The following is a 17,805-nucleotide window of genomic DNA, read 5'->3' on the forward strand; positions in this document are numbered from 1 at the left end:
ATATGTATGTATGCTGTCTCTGCAATAATATGGACACCAATTAAAAAAATCACCTGAGATTTTAAAACAGGGAGAAACAAATAAATGACACAAAATACAACATTTTATTTCAGAATAAATTCTCAATGGCACATTACATAACGAAATATACATATACATATCTAGACTTCTTTTAAATTATTATATTTCCTTTAATCATTTCATCTTAATAATTAGCGTACTCTGCAGTTACATTATTTTACATGACATCAATGCAAAAGAAGTTGTAATTTAATAAATTAAGCATATTAACAGAGAAAAGGCTGCAGGGCATTTTAGGCGATACCCGCTACAAACTAAAAGACCTCTGACTTTATGCCTCTGCCTGGATTCATCTCCTTCCCTGCTTCCCTTCCTTGAGGTAATCACTGATCTATGATAACAAAACGGGTGTAAGAGTGTATTCATTTACACATCTGTTTCGAGTCCAGTTAGATCGGATTGGTTCTTCTCAAGTTCTCAAGGGAAGTCAGGTGAAGAGCATCTAAACAGTCTCTTGGCCAACTCTGAGTTTCACACAACAGCACTTCACTCACTAGGAAACCGCCTTCCCAGCAACAGAAAGGCTTCTCTGTACAGTTATAGTACATCGACATTCTCCTAAAGACCAGCCGGCTTCATTATTTGGTCACATAGGAAAGACATCTGCTTGTCTTTAAGCTTTTATTTGCTGAATGCACTCAAACTATGCTCTACTAACTCTTGCTTGTATAGCTTGGAGGTTAATATAATGGTACAGCTGAGAACTAGAGTACGACCTGTTGTGCTTCTTAGCGACTGGCTTTGAAATCGACTTCTAACAGACCTTGAAATAACAAGTAACAAAGCGTGAAATCAATATTAGAAAATAAGCTCCAAAGTTCACATTCAAAGTATTTTGGCCGACAATGTAATTTCATTTTTACTGGAAAAAAAAAATTTTTCAAGTCATCCGTTCACATGCCGGGTCATAAAAACAGCTGAACTATTGAAACCTCAAACGTTCTGCTGAACATAAGCACAACGTACACTAAGCTAGCAAGCTTCAATGGGAGGTATCAGTAGGTGAAATGTTTTCAGTAAGTGCAACGTCTATTTTCAGCGAATGTGGGTGCTGACCGACTACCCACAAGTGTGCTGTAACCAGATCCAGAGAATTTTTCATTTACAGAGAGAGAGAAAGAGAGAGAGAGAGAGAGAGAGAGAGAGGGAGAGAGAGAGAGAGAGAGAGGGAGAGGGAGAGAGAGCATCAATGGTGAAAGGGCTTGTCATAGATTGTAAGGCGCAGCTTTGGCTAAAATGAGCTTATGGCAAAATGTAATGGCACTGTCTCCCCACTGTGCCCCATGTGAGTGAATTTCCACTAACCAAGCACTTGGGTCCAGGGACTTGAAGTTCCCCTTACAGATACAGAAATACTGCTGTACACGTTATCGACTAGATTTTTGCAAATATGTGTTTTACAGTGCAGTAGACATAGTGCAGCTGCTGACAAGGTTACAAAAGCATCTGAAAATCAAGGACGTTCCCTAGAAAAAGCAATTCCATGACCAAAGGAGTGCTTCAGATTCTGCAATGGAAAATGGAAACCCCCAGGCCACTGCCAAGGCATTGCTACTGTACAGTACGTGTCTGTGCATGTGTTTAAATGTGTTTGTGTCTGCATCCCTTTTGTTAGGCAATAGAGGAACTGCTCCCAGACGTACCATACAAGGACAAAGGCAAAAGAGAACATCCTGACATTTGTGATAACTGATTAAGCATTTGATTTCCATTGTCTCATGTTACCATACTTCTAAGTCTCGTGCTACCGTACCTCTGAATTGTACAATTTTCTTGAAAACAGCTAAGGCAGAGTCTGGCTCAGCCTGCGCTCACAGTATTTCAACCATGCCAGGGCTTTTCGTGTGATGTGAACATTGTTACTAACGACTGAAATGCAGCAGCTGGTGATGTCAGCTTATTTCTGTAGCTAAGAGTTGGTTAAAATGGCACTCTGGCCAGCGCTTCATCTGCTTCTCCGTACTATACACTCACAGTTTTGTCAGTTGGTTTATAGTGTGTGGGGACTATGATGCACTCACTAATCTTTGCAGATTATCCTTGGCTTAGTGAGGTGGTTCTACAGTGATTTTGTCTTGATGTTGTGGTTTCTGTTGTTATGGGTTCTTCTTTTTTTTTTTTTTTTATTTTGCAGCTCCGTCAGTTCGCGTTGTCCCTTTGTTGTGTGCGTCTGTATTTCCGTCCCACAAAGCTACTCAGACTGGAAGAGAAAAGAGCAAAATGCAAAGCTGGTTAGAGGAGACTGTGCTGAACAGCTTGAGTTTCTCTATTTGGGTCATTTATCTTAATGCAAAGTACCAACTACTGCACGGACATTAAGTTCAACATAAGCGTGAACAGGCTGAAGATTTTTTTTAAGACACACAGTTTAACACTTCTTTTACATTCAAATACTCTCAGCAAGCTAATTCTACTGTCAAGAGTCAATCCTGCATTGTTCCTTAAAAGGAACAATGCAAGTTCTTTTTTTTCATAACTTTAGGCTATATATTCATTGTTTTATAGCACTTTGTAACTTTGTTACAGGAAATGTGCTTTACATATATAATCATTACTGGAATCTGCTGCCCAGACAGGTGACACATTTAATACTAAAACTTACAGTTGTGGCTGAGTGGCTCATTTTGTCAAAGTGGAACTTCAAGTTTGACCTTGGAGACGTCTTACTCTTCACATCTGGGAAATATAGAAGAGGAAATAAATCTGTGATCCCAACAATGCTCTGTTAAAAAGTTTGAGTTAATATATTATCATGACTCCTACAAGATAGTAAGATGTCTGTCTGTCTGTGTGTGTGTGTGCATGCGCGCGCGCGTGTGTGTGTATGTCTGTGTGTGTGTGTGTGTGTGTGTGAGAGAGAGAGAGAGAGAGAGAGAGAGAGAGAGAGAGAGGGAGGGAGAGAGAGAGAGAGAGCATGTATTCCCCACGTTATGGGGACATGTTTCTGTTAACACAGTCACTTGTGGGGACCAGCCTGCTTCATGGGGACAGAATCCATGGACCGAACAAAAGAGATTATTTTTGGGTTACACTAAGATTAGGGTTAAAGTTAAGATTGGCGTTATGTTAAGGTTATGTTTAAGATGAGCTTAATGTGGTCAAGAATGAATGTTAGCTGATACAATGTCCCCACAATGTCCGTGTATTTGTGTGCGCATATCTATACAATACCCGTGGGACTGCGGCACATGATGACAGGGGTACCTGTCGCCTGGCTGTCAACACTGAGGGCGGGGCTAAAGACTGTAGAGGAGACTGTAGAGGGATGGCTGGCCTGGGGGAGGGAAGAGGACAGACGGGAGAAGGGGAGAGAGCGATAAAAACAGTTTGAGATGAAGGAAGAGGCAGAGGAGAAACATGATTGAAGACACACAGTGAAGTGACACACAGATACTCTGCAGCAGTCGGTGATTTAAACCTCGGTGTCACATTCACCTAATGTAGAGCTGCACCCTCTGGTAGGGATGTACTGGGGTGTATTGTAGGCTTTATGATAAATTAACATCAAACTGGCACAAGTTATTTGAGGACAGGATAAAACATAGCCTATATGAATGCTTTGCTGGAAAATAAACACATTTTTGCTGATATTAGTGGTTGCTGGATATGCGCTGATCACCACTGTGGTGTATATCACCACATCTAAAAGTCTTGGGTTTACATCATTTCTGTAGCTCTGAGCAGTAAGCATGGACAATATTAACAAAACATTGTGTGTCTATGCAGAACGATCCCAGGCTAAATGCTGAGAACCATATGACAACACTTTTTCACAAAACATAAAGCCAGAGTGACAGGCGCTGCCATCTGATATAGATCAAGTGACAGGAGCTATCATTATAATCACTAACTGTCCTGACAGTCAGCGCACCCTGTCAGCGAGTAGCTCCTCTGGGTAATTACAAGCACCTCCATCCGTGAATGCTTTGACACTTGAACAGCTGATACAACAAACTCACGCTTCATTAAGAAGTAGTTCCCCGTTTTAACCGCTCCACTTTTAGCCCTCCAGTTTTGAGGCACTTGACTTGAGTATTTCAGGTTCAGAGTGAAATATTGAACTTTTTACTGTCCTACATTTATCTCATGATAAAATAACATAAATTATGCATTACGAATAATAAGTAAACATTATTAATTATCATTGAATTGTTTGTTAACAGTAAAATGACCATTAGCTAAAGATGAATTAACTGTCAATTTACCATTTGTTAATGATGGGTATTATAATGTGTTACTACTACTTTGTTACTCAACATGTGGTATTGTATATTGTATAAAGCCTCATTTTCTTGTCATCTTCCTCCTACAAATGCAATATTACATTTTTTAATTTTTTTTTCTTTTATTTTCCCTCAGTGTGTCCTCACCGTATCCAGTTCCTCCAGGACTTCTGTTTCTCCTGTGGTGCTGCTGAAGCTACTGGTGCTGGACGAGGAGCGGGAGATGTTTGGCCTGCCGCTGCTACACTCCTTCAGTTTGATGAACGGCCTGCAGAGAATCGGTATGAAGTTTAAGATGGGACGTTCAACCGGAGACTGACAAATATGACAGAGGAACTAGGGAAGAAGCAGAATTCTCCGATGACTATATTCAGATACACTAAAGAGTGGGGCAGTGCAGTAAAAAAAAAAAGGTATTTTTTGCCATCTACATATCTACAGGTTCATTTTAAATCACTGCTATCTTTAATGTGTCTTCATTGGCCCTCATTTCAAATCAGTGACTCTGGCAAAAAGGATTGAGTGTGTCACCTCTCTTTGTTGGGGCAGATCTCGGGCGAGCTGGGATTGGACGATGTCTCTGATCTCACTTCCTGTGACAGCGGGCAGAACTCTGGAGGCTTTTGGTCGCTGCAGACAGAAGAAACACACAAGTGAGGACAACAAAAGGATGATTTTGTGTTTTCATTCAGGCACATTCACACAGTCTTTCTCTGCAACACAGATCCAGACATGAATAATTTAGAGCGTGCACTACAGCGATATCAAGAGACAGGTATGATCACAGACCTGCGTGTGTGTCTGTCCAACGGAGTTTCTGTGCTGGAGTGGAGACGAGGGAAGAGACCTGAGCGCCGTTTCACTGGGCTTTTCAGAGGAGACTTGGCTGACAACACAGGAGGCTGATGATCACAGATAACAGAAAAAGAAGTCTTAATGATGCAAATACAGTTTATCTAGTAAGAGTCACTGGCCATCAAAACGATCGTACCTCTGTGTTTACAAGATGATGGAACCTAAAGGACACTGGTCCTATTTTGTGATTTTTGTGATCAGTCTGTCACATACGTCAGAACAAGTTGCAAAATATGCTGTACGAAATCAAGGCTAATTCACTCCCATTCATGTTGAAAAGTTGTGAAAAACTGCTCTGTGAAGCATGAAAGTTTGATCTTGTGAATATATGGCTGATGTGTACTATAAGTCAAATTAACGTAAATCCACTACAGTTTGCACACTTGAAAGCTCTTTTTTTCTCCATTCAAATTTTGTTCAGCAGCTCTCTTCATATGATAGTGGTTGTGATCGACAGTTCAGAACCCAAGTATAAAGGAGGTCAATTGGCTCAAAGTTGCTCCATGAAAACAAGGACACCAGTTCTTCACACTTAAACTAGAAAAAGACAGAGCATTTACTATTCAGCCTGGCATTTATGCCTCATCTAAGCACTTGGGAGTTAACAAGTAGACCCACACTGAGCACATCTGGTGTTAATGTATAAACTAGAAGTGATTGTAAAAGGGTAAAACACAAATTTTAGCAAACGTACATGCCAGACAAGTATCGACAACATGGAATACTCTATGCACAGCAAGCTTTTTTAAAAATTTTGAACAAATATGGGAGTGAACTGCAGAAATTTATCCTTGGACTCTAAGCTACCAAAGCATATTCTGTCCATGCTTATCAAACTGATACTTGTGATAGACAGTTTAGATCACAACTGTTGATAAAAATCAAAGTAATAAGAGGTAAGGTCTTTTAAAAGATATATTTTCAGAATGGATAAACACAATTTTGGATTAGAAGGCTTCATGTTATTCAGGATGATACAGAAGTAGAGTTAACAAAATGGTAATAATAAAGATACTGGTATGTTGAAAAAGCAGCGGGGAAGTTATGAGTCACACTGGCTGGACTTTATACTTCTGTTTCTTGCATTTGTCTCCCAGCCTTGACCCCTCAGTGCACTTGTGCTGGCCATCCCCACTCACATCTAACTTTAAGCCCTCTTTTCATTTTTCTATCTCCCTCTGGCTCTCGGCTCCATTATCGCACATGCCAACTCACGCCACCCCTTAGCCATAAAATAGAGCTCTCAGTGCACCAAGGTGACCTTCCCTTCATTTATCTTGCCAGTCTTTTCTCCACCCACTCCCTCTCTCCCTGCATTCCTATTCACAGTAAAGGTGCTTTCAATGCACTGGGGGATCTCTCTTCCTACATGAAAACTAACCATGACCCACATATCTGTCTGCACCATCGCTCTCCCTCTCCCTTGACTCTCACTCCTTCCATCCCAACTCACAGTAAAGGTGCTCTTTGTGCATTCACTTGTGCTCTGGGGCAATCCTCCTCCGCTGAGGCTGGCCGGGACCCCTCCTCCTACCCCAGGGCTCCTGTGGCGGTGAGACCCCACCATGGTCTCCATAGAGTGGCTCCTTACACGCATGGCCCTCTGGAGGGAGGAGTGGGACCAGAGAGTGGGTGGAGGAAGGCGGGAGGAGAGAGACAAAAAGGAAAAGGAAGGAGGGTGTCAGGAAAAGTTGAAGATGGTGAAAAGTCACATGGAAAGAAACAGTGGGGTGATTGGTGTAGAAAAATGAAACAAGGAAGAAAGGAAGACATAAGCACAAATGTGGCATTGGCTTTTCAAGATCACAGATGCAGTTGCACAAAACAAACACCAGAGGGGGCAGTTGACCACCAAAGAAGCCAGGGGAGTTGGGGTGAAAGGATGAAGGTTTTCCGAGTTGTGTGTTACTCCTCATCATTTCAATGAAATTGTACATTTCGGGTCATCAAGGATCACCAATGGTTGTCTCTTCAATGCATCATACATTCCAGACAATAAAACCAACATAAAAAAAAGCAAGTACAAAAAAGTTTAAATATATTTTATCCTCTCTAACTTGCTATCTAGATGGACTGTCGAGACAAATTTTCTTTGAAGGCATAAACACAACAAACAACATCATATGAAAGACTGTTTATTATTTTTGTCATAATCTTATTGTGGTGCATTTACAGTAATACTGACAGGTAATACACAGTGACTGCCAGGACAGCAATGAGAATAGCGCCCCCAGTGGCTGACTGCAGAAAGTGCAATATAGCTGTCCATAAAGCCTGTGAAGAATAAAAGCCAAACTGTCAAATCAGACACACACACACACACACACATAAATACAAAAACAAAAATGCCTCATGGTCCAATAAAAATTAATTAGCCTTTCACAGCGGACATGGAAACAGGCAGAGACACCAAGTAGCTGAAGGGTAAGAGAAAGAGAGCGAAGGAAGTCAAAGACAGAAAGAAGGAGATAAGGCGATAGGAAGAAAAGCAGAAGTGAAGGGAGGCAAAGCATGTCAAAGATGTCACAACCACATAGGAAAAGAGGTGTTATATGCATGCCACACACACACAAACACACACACACACACACACACAAACACACACACACATGCACACGTATTGTCTCTCTGAATATAAGGTCAAAATAATCTTGCAAAGGAAAAAAAAGGGTCAATGACAGCAACAGTACAGCACAGCAACTCGTTTGCAGAAGCATGACATTTAGCTGACCTACAGCACAGAGCACCTCAAAGACTCTGCAGCAAATCTTTCCGGTTAAATAAATGCCACACAATAGACAGAAAATGGCATGATATTGCTTAGGCTTTGGGTCCAGGTTCATGTTCACCTTGAAGGATTCCAGCAGACCACCGTGTCCCCCGTTCTCCAGCTTGTCCTCCTCTCCCACCTGGCCCAACCCCAGTGTGGCCTGGCTCTGTCTGTGCAGCTCATCGTGAAGATTGTCCAGCAATGCAGCTCGCGTACGACCCTGTAATACACACACACACACACACACACACACACACACACACACAGAGCCAAGTACACACACACACACACACACACACACACACACACCGCAGGGCAATCATTTATCATCTGGGTGGTGATGATGGAGATGATTGAGGAAAAAGATGAAAAGTGATTGAATGCAAGCTGTGGCATTTGAGTGTGCGTGTCTGTGTGTGTGTGTGTGTGTGTGTGTTGTTGTTGTTTCAATGTGCGCGTCACCTCTAGTTTGGCAAATTTGTCAGACTTGTAGCAGGCATTTTCAGCATTGATCAGCTTTGTCAGCAGGAAGTCTCGAAACTCTGGACCCTGGAGAGAGAGAGAGAGAGGGAAAGAGAGAGGGGGGAAGGGTGGGGGTTAAAGGAGTGAAGGTAAGACAGGAAAAAGAAAGGAGGGAGAGAGAGACAGAGAGATGAAGTAGGGAAAAGGTGACCTTCATCAGCACCGCTTTGATTACAACACACTTTTGACAAACTGTGCTTGAGCGTCAGTCTTCCTAGTTAAAATTCTCCTCTTGTCGGACTCAAATCCTTCGTGTTTGCTCCTCTACACTGTAAAAAATGTCTTAACAGGTCATTTAGTCTTGTGAGTTTCCCTTGCCTTTCCCTTCCCTTAATAATTTGAAATAAGGGAGCTCACTCCACTATTATAACGATGAGGTCACTTCATTCTTTAAATTAGTTAATTTGCATGGGAAGAAAGAGGAATTGTTCCATCGGATCAGGAGATTGTTTCACTTGTTTAGAGAAAAAAGTAAGACCTTAAGATGTAATCTGTGTTTAATGATTGAATGTAAAGATGATGCATCGTTTCCTACCTTTTTGAAGACAGCTGGGTTTGGGAGAGGCGGTCCAAAAGGAGGCACATCCTCCCTCGCTGTAACAGACACCTGTTGACACAAAACAAATGATTTAACTCATAGACACAGACTCTAACAAACCAACTGTTGGCTCCTAAGTTGTATTACTACATGTGGTGCATGCTTCATTATGCATGTTATGGGCCAATGAAGTAGAAAGTAAACTTTTTTCTGTCTCTGTTGGTCATGTTCTTTGCTTCTCCTTGATGTGTCTTCCGCATGGGCACCCAGCCAAGACAATTTAATGACAGTTTTATAGTTTGTTTTAGCTCAGTTAAGGTGACAGATCGCTACATCATTCAGAACAATTCAATGCCTGAATCGTTCTATGATGGATAAGATATGATAAGATAAACCTTTATTGATCCTTGTGCGGGAAATAAGAATAATGAAGTGAAATAGAAATGGTAATTAAACAATAAAAGTAATAAAATTGGACTGAAAAACAATTGTGTACTGTATAGGTTTCCAACAATTTCAACATGTAAGCAGGCTGCAGAAGTGGGAATCATGGAGGAGAAAGAAAAGGATCACCAACATCAATTGATTTACACACCATTGCTACTTACAGATGTTAAACAATGTTTTATAGTCTCAGTTGTTTGCTAACCCCATGCACTTTGGTACTTGGTTCCAGCCTACATTATCACTGTGTCTTAGCTGAAAGAAGAGACTACAGCACTTAAGAGCTGAACACCTTTGTGACAGAGTCATGACATTTAAAAATATATATGTAAGTATGTATTTGCCTCATGTATACCTTGTATGTTGTGTGCTCTGTGCAGGGGTTCTCAGCCTGTACCAGTACATAGGCATGTAGGAAGTTGGAGGCAATCATATCAGGTACGAAAGGCGTGGCCTCCTCCTGGAAGACTGCTGCCACGATGTCATTTCCTATGTGCCTCTTCCTCTGGAGCTGTGAGAAAAACAGAGCAGTAAAGATTTGTCGCTTGCCAGTCCTCACCTCTGTTTTGCAGTTATATAATTCAGACGCACACAGTTTAGAGGAGACACCTAGTTTCTAAAACCCCAATCACACATAATCCAGTGGATGCAATTTTCTGATGGAATCTTATTCAGTTCAGATGAGGGCATCCATTACTGCTCCTTCACTATGCTGCAAATGCATTGCACTCGATAAGAGACATTGCCTACAGGGATGCAATAGCATACTGGCAATCACTGTCACTTAATATAATTTTTTTGTGGAACTGGAACTTTTGTGGTTTTTTTTTTTTTTTTTTTTTTTTTTAGGATTGTATCACTTAACACAGCTGCCAAATTAGTAACAGAATAAAAGTGACATAGTCTTTTGTTTAACAAACAATTATAAAGAGAAAGGCTGAAAAGTTTAACCTTTCTGCACCTGCTTTTCTACTATGATTCTTCCAAAAATACATATTGGTATTGTTATCATTACCAGCCGTTATGGGTGGGAGGGTATTGGATCAGTACTGCTCCCTAGCTGCAAGCATTTCATTACGCAGTTTCATCTCAACATGTTTGGGTCACAGCATCCTTACACTTAACCTAAGGCACCAGATGGTTTGTTACACAGAACCATCTGAGAGGTTGTCATTGGAAAGGGCAGGCACTTTCAAAAAATACTTGGCACTGGATGAACCATCTGTCTGTCAACGTCTAACTTCGGGCTAACTTCAACCAATCAGATCAATGAAGCATATGATGTAGTAGGAGAGAGATGAAGAGGAGACAACAACAAGCCACAGTCTAGTGAACTTTGATAGCCAGCAAGCAAATCAGTGTAGCTACCTCTATAGTTAGTATGTCTGCAGCTGATTCTTGCCCATTTTTTTAAGGAAAATTTGCACATCCAGTTTTGATACAACTGATGTTACAGCAGCATTCCGCTAATCTCTTTAAGAGCTGCCATTGTTGTTGCTTCTCACTGTTGTCATACATAAACCACACCTGTAGCTGCCAATAGGACCTTGATTGGTCCGGACCACTGTGGTTCAGCCACAAGCACAACAGCTGAAGCCTGGTAAGATGGATTCTCGCGTGATGGTGATCTCACAAATCCAGCTGTTTCACAAGGTAACCTTACACTTAACTCTGAGCATATGTCATAGCGCACATAAATACATCAAGCAAGCTTTAAGTGAGATCAAAGCCTGAAGTTAGAAACCCCATACCTGCTGGATGTCTCCCTCAGTGAACGGGAGCTTGGTCGACACATGGAACATGATCTCTCGCTGTCTGAACACGGTGTAGACGGACTCAGTGCCCGTCTGTCCATGAGAAACATCCAGCCCACCGCGGAACCTACCACAACACCAGCGAACACGTTAGTCAGGATCTCCTCTACCAGTGAGGCAGGTTTTCTCATCATGGACTGTAAGTGCACTAAATGGTTTGATCACTTTTTGCGCTTAGCTAGCTCAGTACAAGCCAAACATGTTGTACAGTATGCTGTACAGTATCAGGTACAATGCAATGAGTCAGATGCCCTAACAGGGAAATGTAGTGTAACCCAATTCCAAAAGCCAGCAGGACAATAAAGGCAATATACATAGCTCTGAGTATCTGTCCACGTGGCACTTTCCTTACCAGCTTCTGTTTCACTAAGCATTTTGTCTCAACTGCAGAGTAAAGCCAAAACAGCAGGATCACTTGCTGCAAGCTTATTCAGATCATTCTATTTTATGCTTTGTCTCAGTTTCTCTTTATATTACTGATTGCACTCAGTTTTCTATTCTATTGTATTCTATTCACTCACCCCTTAAAGTCCTGAAGCTCAATATTTTCTCCCAGGACACTAAGAAACTCTTTGAAGGCTGGTGTCTCCTCATTATTCCCAAACAGCTCCTCCTCTGATGTCTGAGAGACAGAGGAGAGGAACAGGACACTGAAATATAATTTTGTGGCAGGGGTTGTATCGGGGTGTAGTGACCAGATGAATACAATCACTCACCTGTCCAAACTTCTGGTAGATGACTCCAAACTTGAAGGTGTTGTTCACCTCATGTTCATCGTAAGCCACAATCAACTGGGAGCCCTGGGCGTCAACCAGAAAAAAAAAAAAAAGAGATCACTTATTGCTCACTGATCCCTTATCATTACTTATCTGACTCAGCTCGTGGCATGCGCTCTGTTTCCGGCGGTCTTTGCAGTGAAAAATATGTTTTCCTCATCTCAAAAGTGCCTCCAGTGTAGATTTACTTAGCCTGAGTCATGTAAGGCCGACACGCGACAAACTGTCATAGCCCCCAGCGAGGGCAGTGATCTAGTCGCAGCCTCTTGCAGAGACACAGATGGTTTCTACCTTCCCTGAGGCGCAGGCTGAAAGCTGCTCCATCACACCCAGAGGAACAGACACTGAGCACTAGCCTCACATGACCAGCTCCATGCCATCACGTTATAGAGTGTATCTGTTTAGAAACATTTTCTCCTTTATATTCATCAGACATTTTCCATATGGCCGATACCTCATTTTGGCATGTGTCATGTTGTTAGAGTGGGCAGGAGTTGGAGAATTGAGGTTCCATAAGAGACGATGGGGAGGAGGTGTGTACATTATTGCACCTGATGCAGCAGATTAAAATAATCAGTTTTTGGTGAGTCAGGGTCTTGATTTTGTTTGAGAATGCTGTGTCAGTTAATGTTCTACAATAAATGTCTCGGGCCTCAAGGAAATGAAGTAGATCATTTATGAAGTCGCAGCAGAATATACAAGCAGTTAACAAAGTTCTGCTTAGTTAGAAGTAGCATTTGCCATTTCCCCTGGGTCTCTCAGCTACGAGTGGGAGGCCCAAACAGGAAAAAGGTAACTCCGCTTGAATGTACGACGGGCTTGATGAGTGGTGCCCCGACTGGCTTTGACAAGGTCCGGGAAGTGTCAGGATGTGGGAATGTGGGACAGACTCACCCGTGGGTAAAGGACTGGGTTGAACTTCAGCCCTGTGGCGTCATCACACAGAAGCTGAAAGAACAGAGAGGCTCACTGGATTTGACCCATTTCATATCACAACAATTCTCATGTCCTAACAACATATAGAAAAGCTTTGGGTATTTTGGGAGTGTGTAGGCAATAAATAGTTGCTATTACGCGTCTTTATGTGCGAGCAGCAAACCTTACCTTTGCAATTTGGGGAACACTGGGCAGCTGGTTGAGGCCTGCTAGAGAGATCCTGTCATGGACCGTCTTAGCTCTCGACCTGTGATAGCACAAGCTCTGGTTAGAAAACTCTTTTTTTGTTAGCCTTGGCAGGTGAATTTATATGATAAGGATCACCTGTTTTTTTTAAATTTTATTTTATTTTTTATTATTTTTTATTGAACAAACACTGACCAGGTGAATCTAGGTACTAGGTATGTTCCCGCATTGAGTTCAACTCATTAAATCCACCTCAGTGATCAAAGAGCAGCGTACATGAAAGGGGGGAAAACAGGTTAAATAAGGACTTGCTTTAAGCCTTGAGTCAACTGAGGCATAGATTGTGCAAAACAGGGCGCAGCTCAAGATTAGGACAGTGATGCTGATATATTTTGTCACCTGGAAGCATAAACACTTTATATTAGCTACAGTGCATTGGTTTTTCCATTATACCTGAGCATGATACGTAGGAACTCCTGTCCCTCGGCTTCTTCGTGTTTCAGAGACATGATGAGGTTGCCTATACTGCTGCCAGTGCAGTAGTAGTTCATATGCTCCTGGGTGGAGGGAAAATTGAAGAGTCAGACACAGACAGAGAGAGAGAGAGAAAGAGAGAGAGAGTAATAAGATTATATTAGAAGGTTGAGTATCATTCATACCGTAGACTCTCTAACACATAGATACAAATTGAAACTGATCTTAATTCGCACATGCACACACACAGTCACACACACACATACACTCACCCTGCCAAGGAAATGTTTGCGGTAGGCGCGGGCCGTGCTGTTACACTCTAAGCGGTAGCCGAACCCCCCGCTGGGGCTCATGCCTCCCCCTCCCTCCTCATCCTCGCAGAAGCTGGACTCGGAGGAGGTGGGTGTCCCCGCTGGTGCCTCCACATCCTCGATCCAGTAGCCCCCGAACTGGGGCAGGATCACCTGGGGGTACGGACCCCCCTTCTCCAGGACCTGGGGTAGTGATGGAGGTAGACAAAATATACAAGCCGTAATAACAGTGAGATCTACAATATGTTATCCTTTGATAAAGATGACGAAAAAATGGAGATAAGAAAGATAATAACAAAGATAATAAAAGCAGAAAATAGTTTAGCTTTAAATCTGTTTGTTATCTATTTTTGGAAACACTCCAGGTATTTATATTCACCGCACATGACAAGATCTATGTGTGAATGTGTGCTTGAGTGTGTAATGTGAGCGAGAAATGACTCACATCTTCTATCCGTGGGTAGGGGATATAGTCATCCTGTGAAAAAGAGGACATATGCACACACACAGACACACACACACACACGCACACACACACACACACACACACACACAAGAAAACACACACCATTAGTAGGACTAGTTGCAACAACCAACTTAAACTTCACAGGCTATCACTACTGTACAGCACACCTACACGTCTACAGGCAAAGGCACAAACACAGGAACAAAACAGCAAAACACAACTTATTCAGCCAAACAGACTCTCGGGCAATGATGCAATGACCTGCAATGCACAGTCATCGCCAAACATCGATGAGGGTGTGTCACCCTTTGATGATGTCAGAGATGTGAGACAGGTCTGTTTTGATTCGGTAGCCCCCGGGGTTAAGAGCTGTTAGGAGCCTGTAGTTGTTTGGCAGTCTGCTAGCGTAGCATGACCTCTAAATACTGCTGAGGCCTGTGTCTGCTGGTGAAGGAGCATCCAGTGATTTATATTCTGTAGTGACAGGATTAAGAACATTGGCAGGCCAAAGAGGATCAATTGACAGTTGGGGTTCATTCAATTTCCAATCGATCAAATCAGGGCGCTATTGATTTTGCACTCCAAAAGCCGTGAGAACATTTTTCAATGTGTTTTTGGCGCCGCTGAGAAACTGTCAAGGCTCAGAGAAGGGACAACAAGTGGAACAACCACAGAGCAAATCAAGACGCACGATGAACCAGTGATAAAGCACAGCATGCACACGAATGGAGGACATTATATCAATACAGATTTTTGACTGATGAGATCCACAGAAAGAGAACAAAATAGGCACTATGACTACACAAGGACTGAGTGCTCGTGCGTGTGTATATATGTGTGTGTGTGTATGTGTGTCAGACCTTGCACTTCTTGGTCTCCTCAGCTTTAGGGACCTGATTATGGTCCGTACGCAGCAGAAAAGCACAAGGATATAAAAAAACAATTTATTTTGTCGCTTCTAAAACTCTCCTGCCACAAAGCAAACTTATTTTCTAACCACTTTCTGTCTGCTACCTGATGATAATCAGGTGAGTCATGCATACTCGTACACACACACACACACACACACACACACACGCACACAAACAAACACACATCTACACACACAGGTAATAAAGACACTTAGTCATCCTCTCCTGCAACTCTGACTTCCAGATGACATGATAAATGTGTCCTGTTTATTATTCATTATTGCTATTGGAACCATTTGATATCAGCAGCACTGAGACACAGACCCAGGACCTTCAGCCTATCTATCTATCCTTCAGATAGATAGATAGATAGATAGATAGATAGATAGACAGATAGATAGATAGAAAAAGGACAGTCTTGCAGACACAGAGTAAATTGGCCTATTACAGGCACTGGAGCCACTTGTCTACATGGTTGAGCCTGAAAGTGAGGGACATACCTGAAAACACTCACAAAAGACACAGGAAAACAGTACACTCTCTCTTTCTCCCTTTTCAGCACACACACACATGCATGCACACACACACACTCACTTATTTGCACATTTACACCATGGCCACTGTGAATGCTTGAATCTGATTGCCAGGCAGATGTCCTTTAAAGCCCCCTACAATGATTTTGCCATCTGAGTCATTTTCAAAACTCTTCCTTAAGAAGTTCAGTGATGTGTGATGATCTCAGTTAATCAAAATGAGACTCACCTGTGCAACAGGTGTAAGCACACCCTTCCCAGTGATTTCAAACACGCCTTATAGGTAAACAGTTGGTTTACCTGGTTAAATGGGAGGAACAACTAATAACAAACAGCTGGCACAACCAATCGTGGTTAAGCTGCTGCTGCTTTGTGATTGTTGAACGAGCGCACATCACTTCCTGAGCTGTTTTGAAAATGAATTGACTGAGGCCATGAGGTCACTGGAGGTGCCTTTAAACCATAATTAGGACACATCAAACACAGTTCCTGTCAACAGTTTAATCCACATACATACATCTGACTGTATCAACAATAAAATAACAGCTACACTAACTAGATTTACTACGCTAAGCTAACTATATTAACCTTTAGCCCTATTGATAAAACCCCTATTGCTTCTAAACTATTGTGATTTTTTTTTCCAGTAAATAACATTGGTGTAATGTGAAAACCAACACTGAGCTAGCTGAGCCACATTTGTGTGGATATGTGCCATTTGCAATTATTTTAGCAAATATCTATAATGCTTAAGTTGAATAACATTTGAAAAATCTACTGATCAAATATTAGTCTAAACCCTATCAAAGTAGTGCTGGCAGGAAATTTTTATTTTCTGCATGCACTGGTCACATTTTTATTTCAGAGAGCACATCACTCCCTAAATGAATTAACTTTCCTAATATTTTAATTGTTGGCAAGTGGCCATGGTGTAAGCGTGATTATGCACAACCTGGTGTATTATGGACATGGAGGTGAAAAACACCAGAGCACGAAGAAGAGCAGCGTCTTTCACTGCAAGCACTTTGATTGCCACAAATCTTACAGTAAATCAGGACACACTGATTTGAAATAGGCAGTGAAAACGTGGCATTACGGAAACACCAAACACACATGGTGGCATGTGCACACACACACATGCACACATACACGCACACACAAGCACACATTGACTCGCGCACAGTTCTCAGTTTGGTCTGTGCGGTGTGTGTTGGGTGCATAAATGTGTGTACTACATTACTGAAAGGAACAGCTGTTTGAGCGATGGGGGAGTCGCTGTCAACAAAACAATGGATCACGAAAGCTCTCTTTGGAGGATCTGGCTTCAATTTTCATGACACCGGATGAAAGGAAGGTGGAAGAGAAGCAGAGCAAGAGAGAGACAGAGGGAGAGACCTCTGGGCTGGATCACTGGGCTGCATTGATTCTCTGTCGTCCACCAGTCACACTTTCCAAAAAGTTTCCCCACCGCTCTCCCTCAGCCTGTCACCTTCCCTCGTCTCACTCTCCCTCCTCTCTCTCCCTCTGTCCTCAGCTCCTCCGCCTCCCCATCTGTCCCCTTAACTTCATGAAGAATTCATGCTGCAGTCAAGGGGTTTGGTCTTGGTGAGGTTGGGGGGAGTTCATTGTTTCTTTTTGGGACGGTTCCATGTGTTGTTTTTGTGGGTTGCCATCCTACACAAAACTATTTTGAACCAGCTCATTATCCAGTACCCATTTCTTTCAAAGTCACTTCACACCTACTGCACCCAACTCTGTAAGTCAGCTGTGTGAAGGAGGGGTCACTGTGTTCTTGAATTGCACCCATTTTACAGTCACTGGACAAACGTGTGCTTATCCAATTCACACATCCTGGGAGACTTAATTGCCAATTCACCCCATGAAGAAACATAAATGAATGAGCATTTGAACAGATTGAACCATGTTGGTTTTCCCCTCAGTGAATCACCTCAAAGGAAACAGCAA

The 17,805-nt window shown here is 42.3% G+C and overlaps 1 protein-coding gene across 4 annotated transcripts in view; it reads right to left on the minus strand.

Moving 5' to 3' along the window:
• Window positions 1-2,190: 2,190 nt before the first annotated feature.
• Window positions 2,191-17,805, minus strand: part of rap1gap2a (RAP1 GTPase activating protein 2a) — a 99,562-nt gene continuing 83,947 nt past the window's right edge. For 3 of the 4 annotated variants that reach the window (XM_030067958.1, XM_030067961.1, XM_030067960.1), the window contains 19 exons: window positions 14,376-14,408; window positions 13,892-14,113; window positions 13,599-13,702; window positions 13,128-13,206; window positions 12,918-12,971; window positions 11,964-12,047; window positions 11,769-11,869; window positions 11,185-11,314; window positions 9,789-9,944; window positions 8,987-9,058; window positions 8,392-8,478; window positions 8,009-8,149; window positions 6,613-6,762; window positions 5,094-5,206; window positions 4,836-4,934; window positions 4,452-4,572; window positions 3,253-3,355; window positions 2,684-2,757; window positions 2,191-2,281 (listed from right to left, as the gene is read on the minus strand). In XM_030067958.1, the coding sequence (XP_029923818.1) occupies window positions 2,273-2,281; window positions 2,684-2,757; window positions 3,253-3,355; window positions 4,452-4,572; window positions 4,836-4,934; window positions 5,094-5,206; window positions 6,613-6,762; window positions 8,009-8,149; window positions 8,392-8,478; window positions 8,987-9,058; window positions 9,789-9,944; window positions 11,185-11,314; window positions 11,769-11,869; window positions 11,964-12,047; window positions 12,918-12,971; window positions 13,128-13,206; window positions 13,599-13,702; window positions 13,892-14,113; window positions 14,376-14,408 (1,932 nt within the window). In that variant the 3' untranslated portion in view covers window positions 2,191-2,272. Of the gene's footprint in view, window positions 2,282-2,683; window positions 2,758-3,252; window positions 3,356-4,451; window positions 4,573-4,835; window positions 4,935-5,093; window positions 5,207-6,612; window positions 6,763-8,008; window positions 8,150-8,391; window positions 8,479-8,986; window positions 9,059-9,788; window positions 9,945-11,184; window positions 11,315-11,768; window positions 11,870-11,963; window positions 12,048-12,917; window positions 12,972-13,127; window positions 13,207-13,598; window positions 13,703-13,891; window positions 14,114-14,375; window positions 14,409-15,256; window positions 15,290-17,805 lie in introns of all 4 variants that reach the window. The other variant, XM_030067962.1, reaches the window with a different exon arrangement.

Source organism: Myripristis murdjan, chromosome 13 (assembly GCF_902150065.1).
Source record: "Myripristis murdjan chromosome 13, fMyrMur1.1, whole genome shotgun sequence".
Taxonomy (NCBI): Eukaryota; Metazoa; Chordata; class Actinopteri; order Holocentriformes; family Holocentridae; genus Myripristis; species Myripristis murdjan.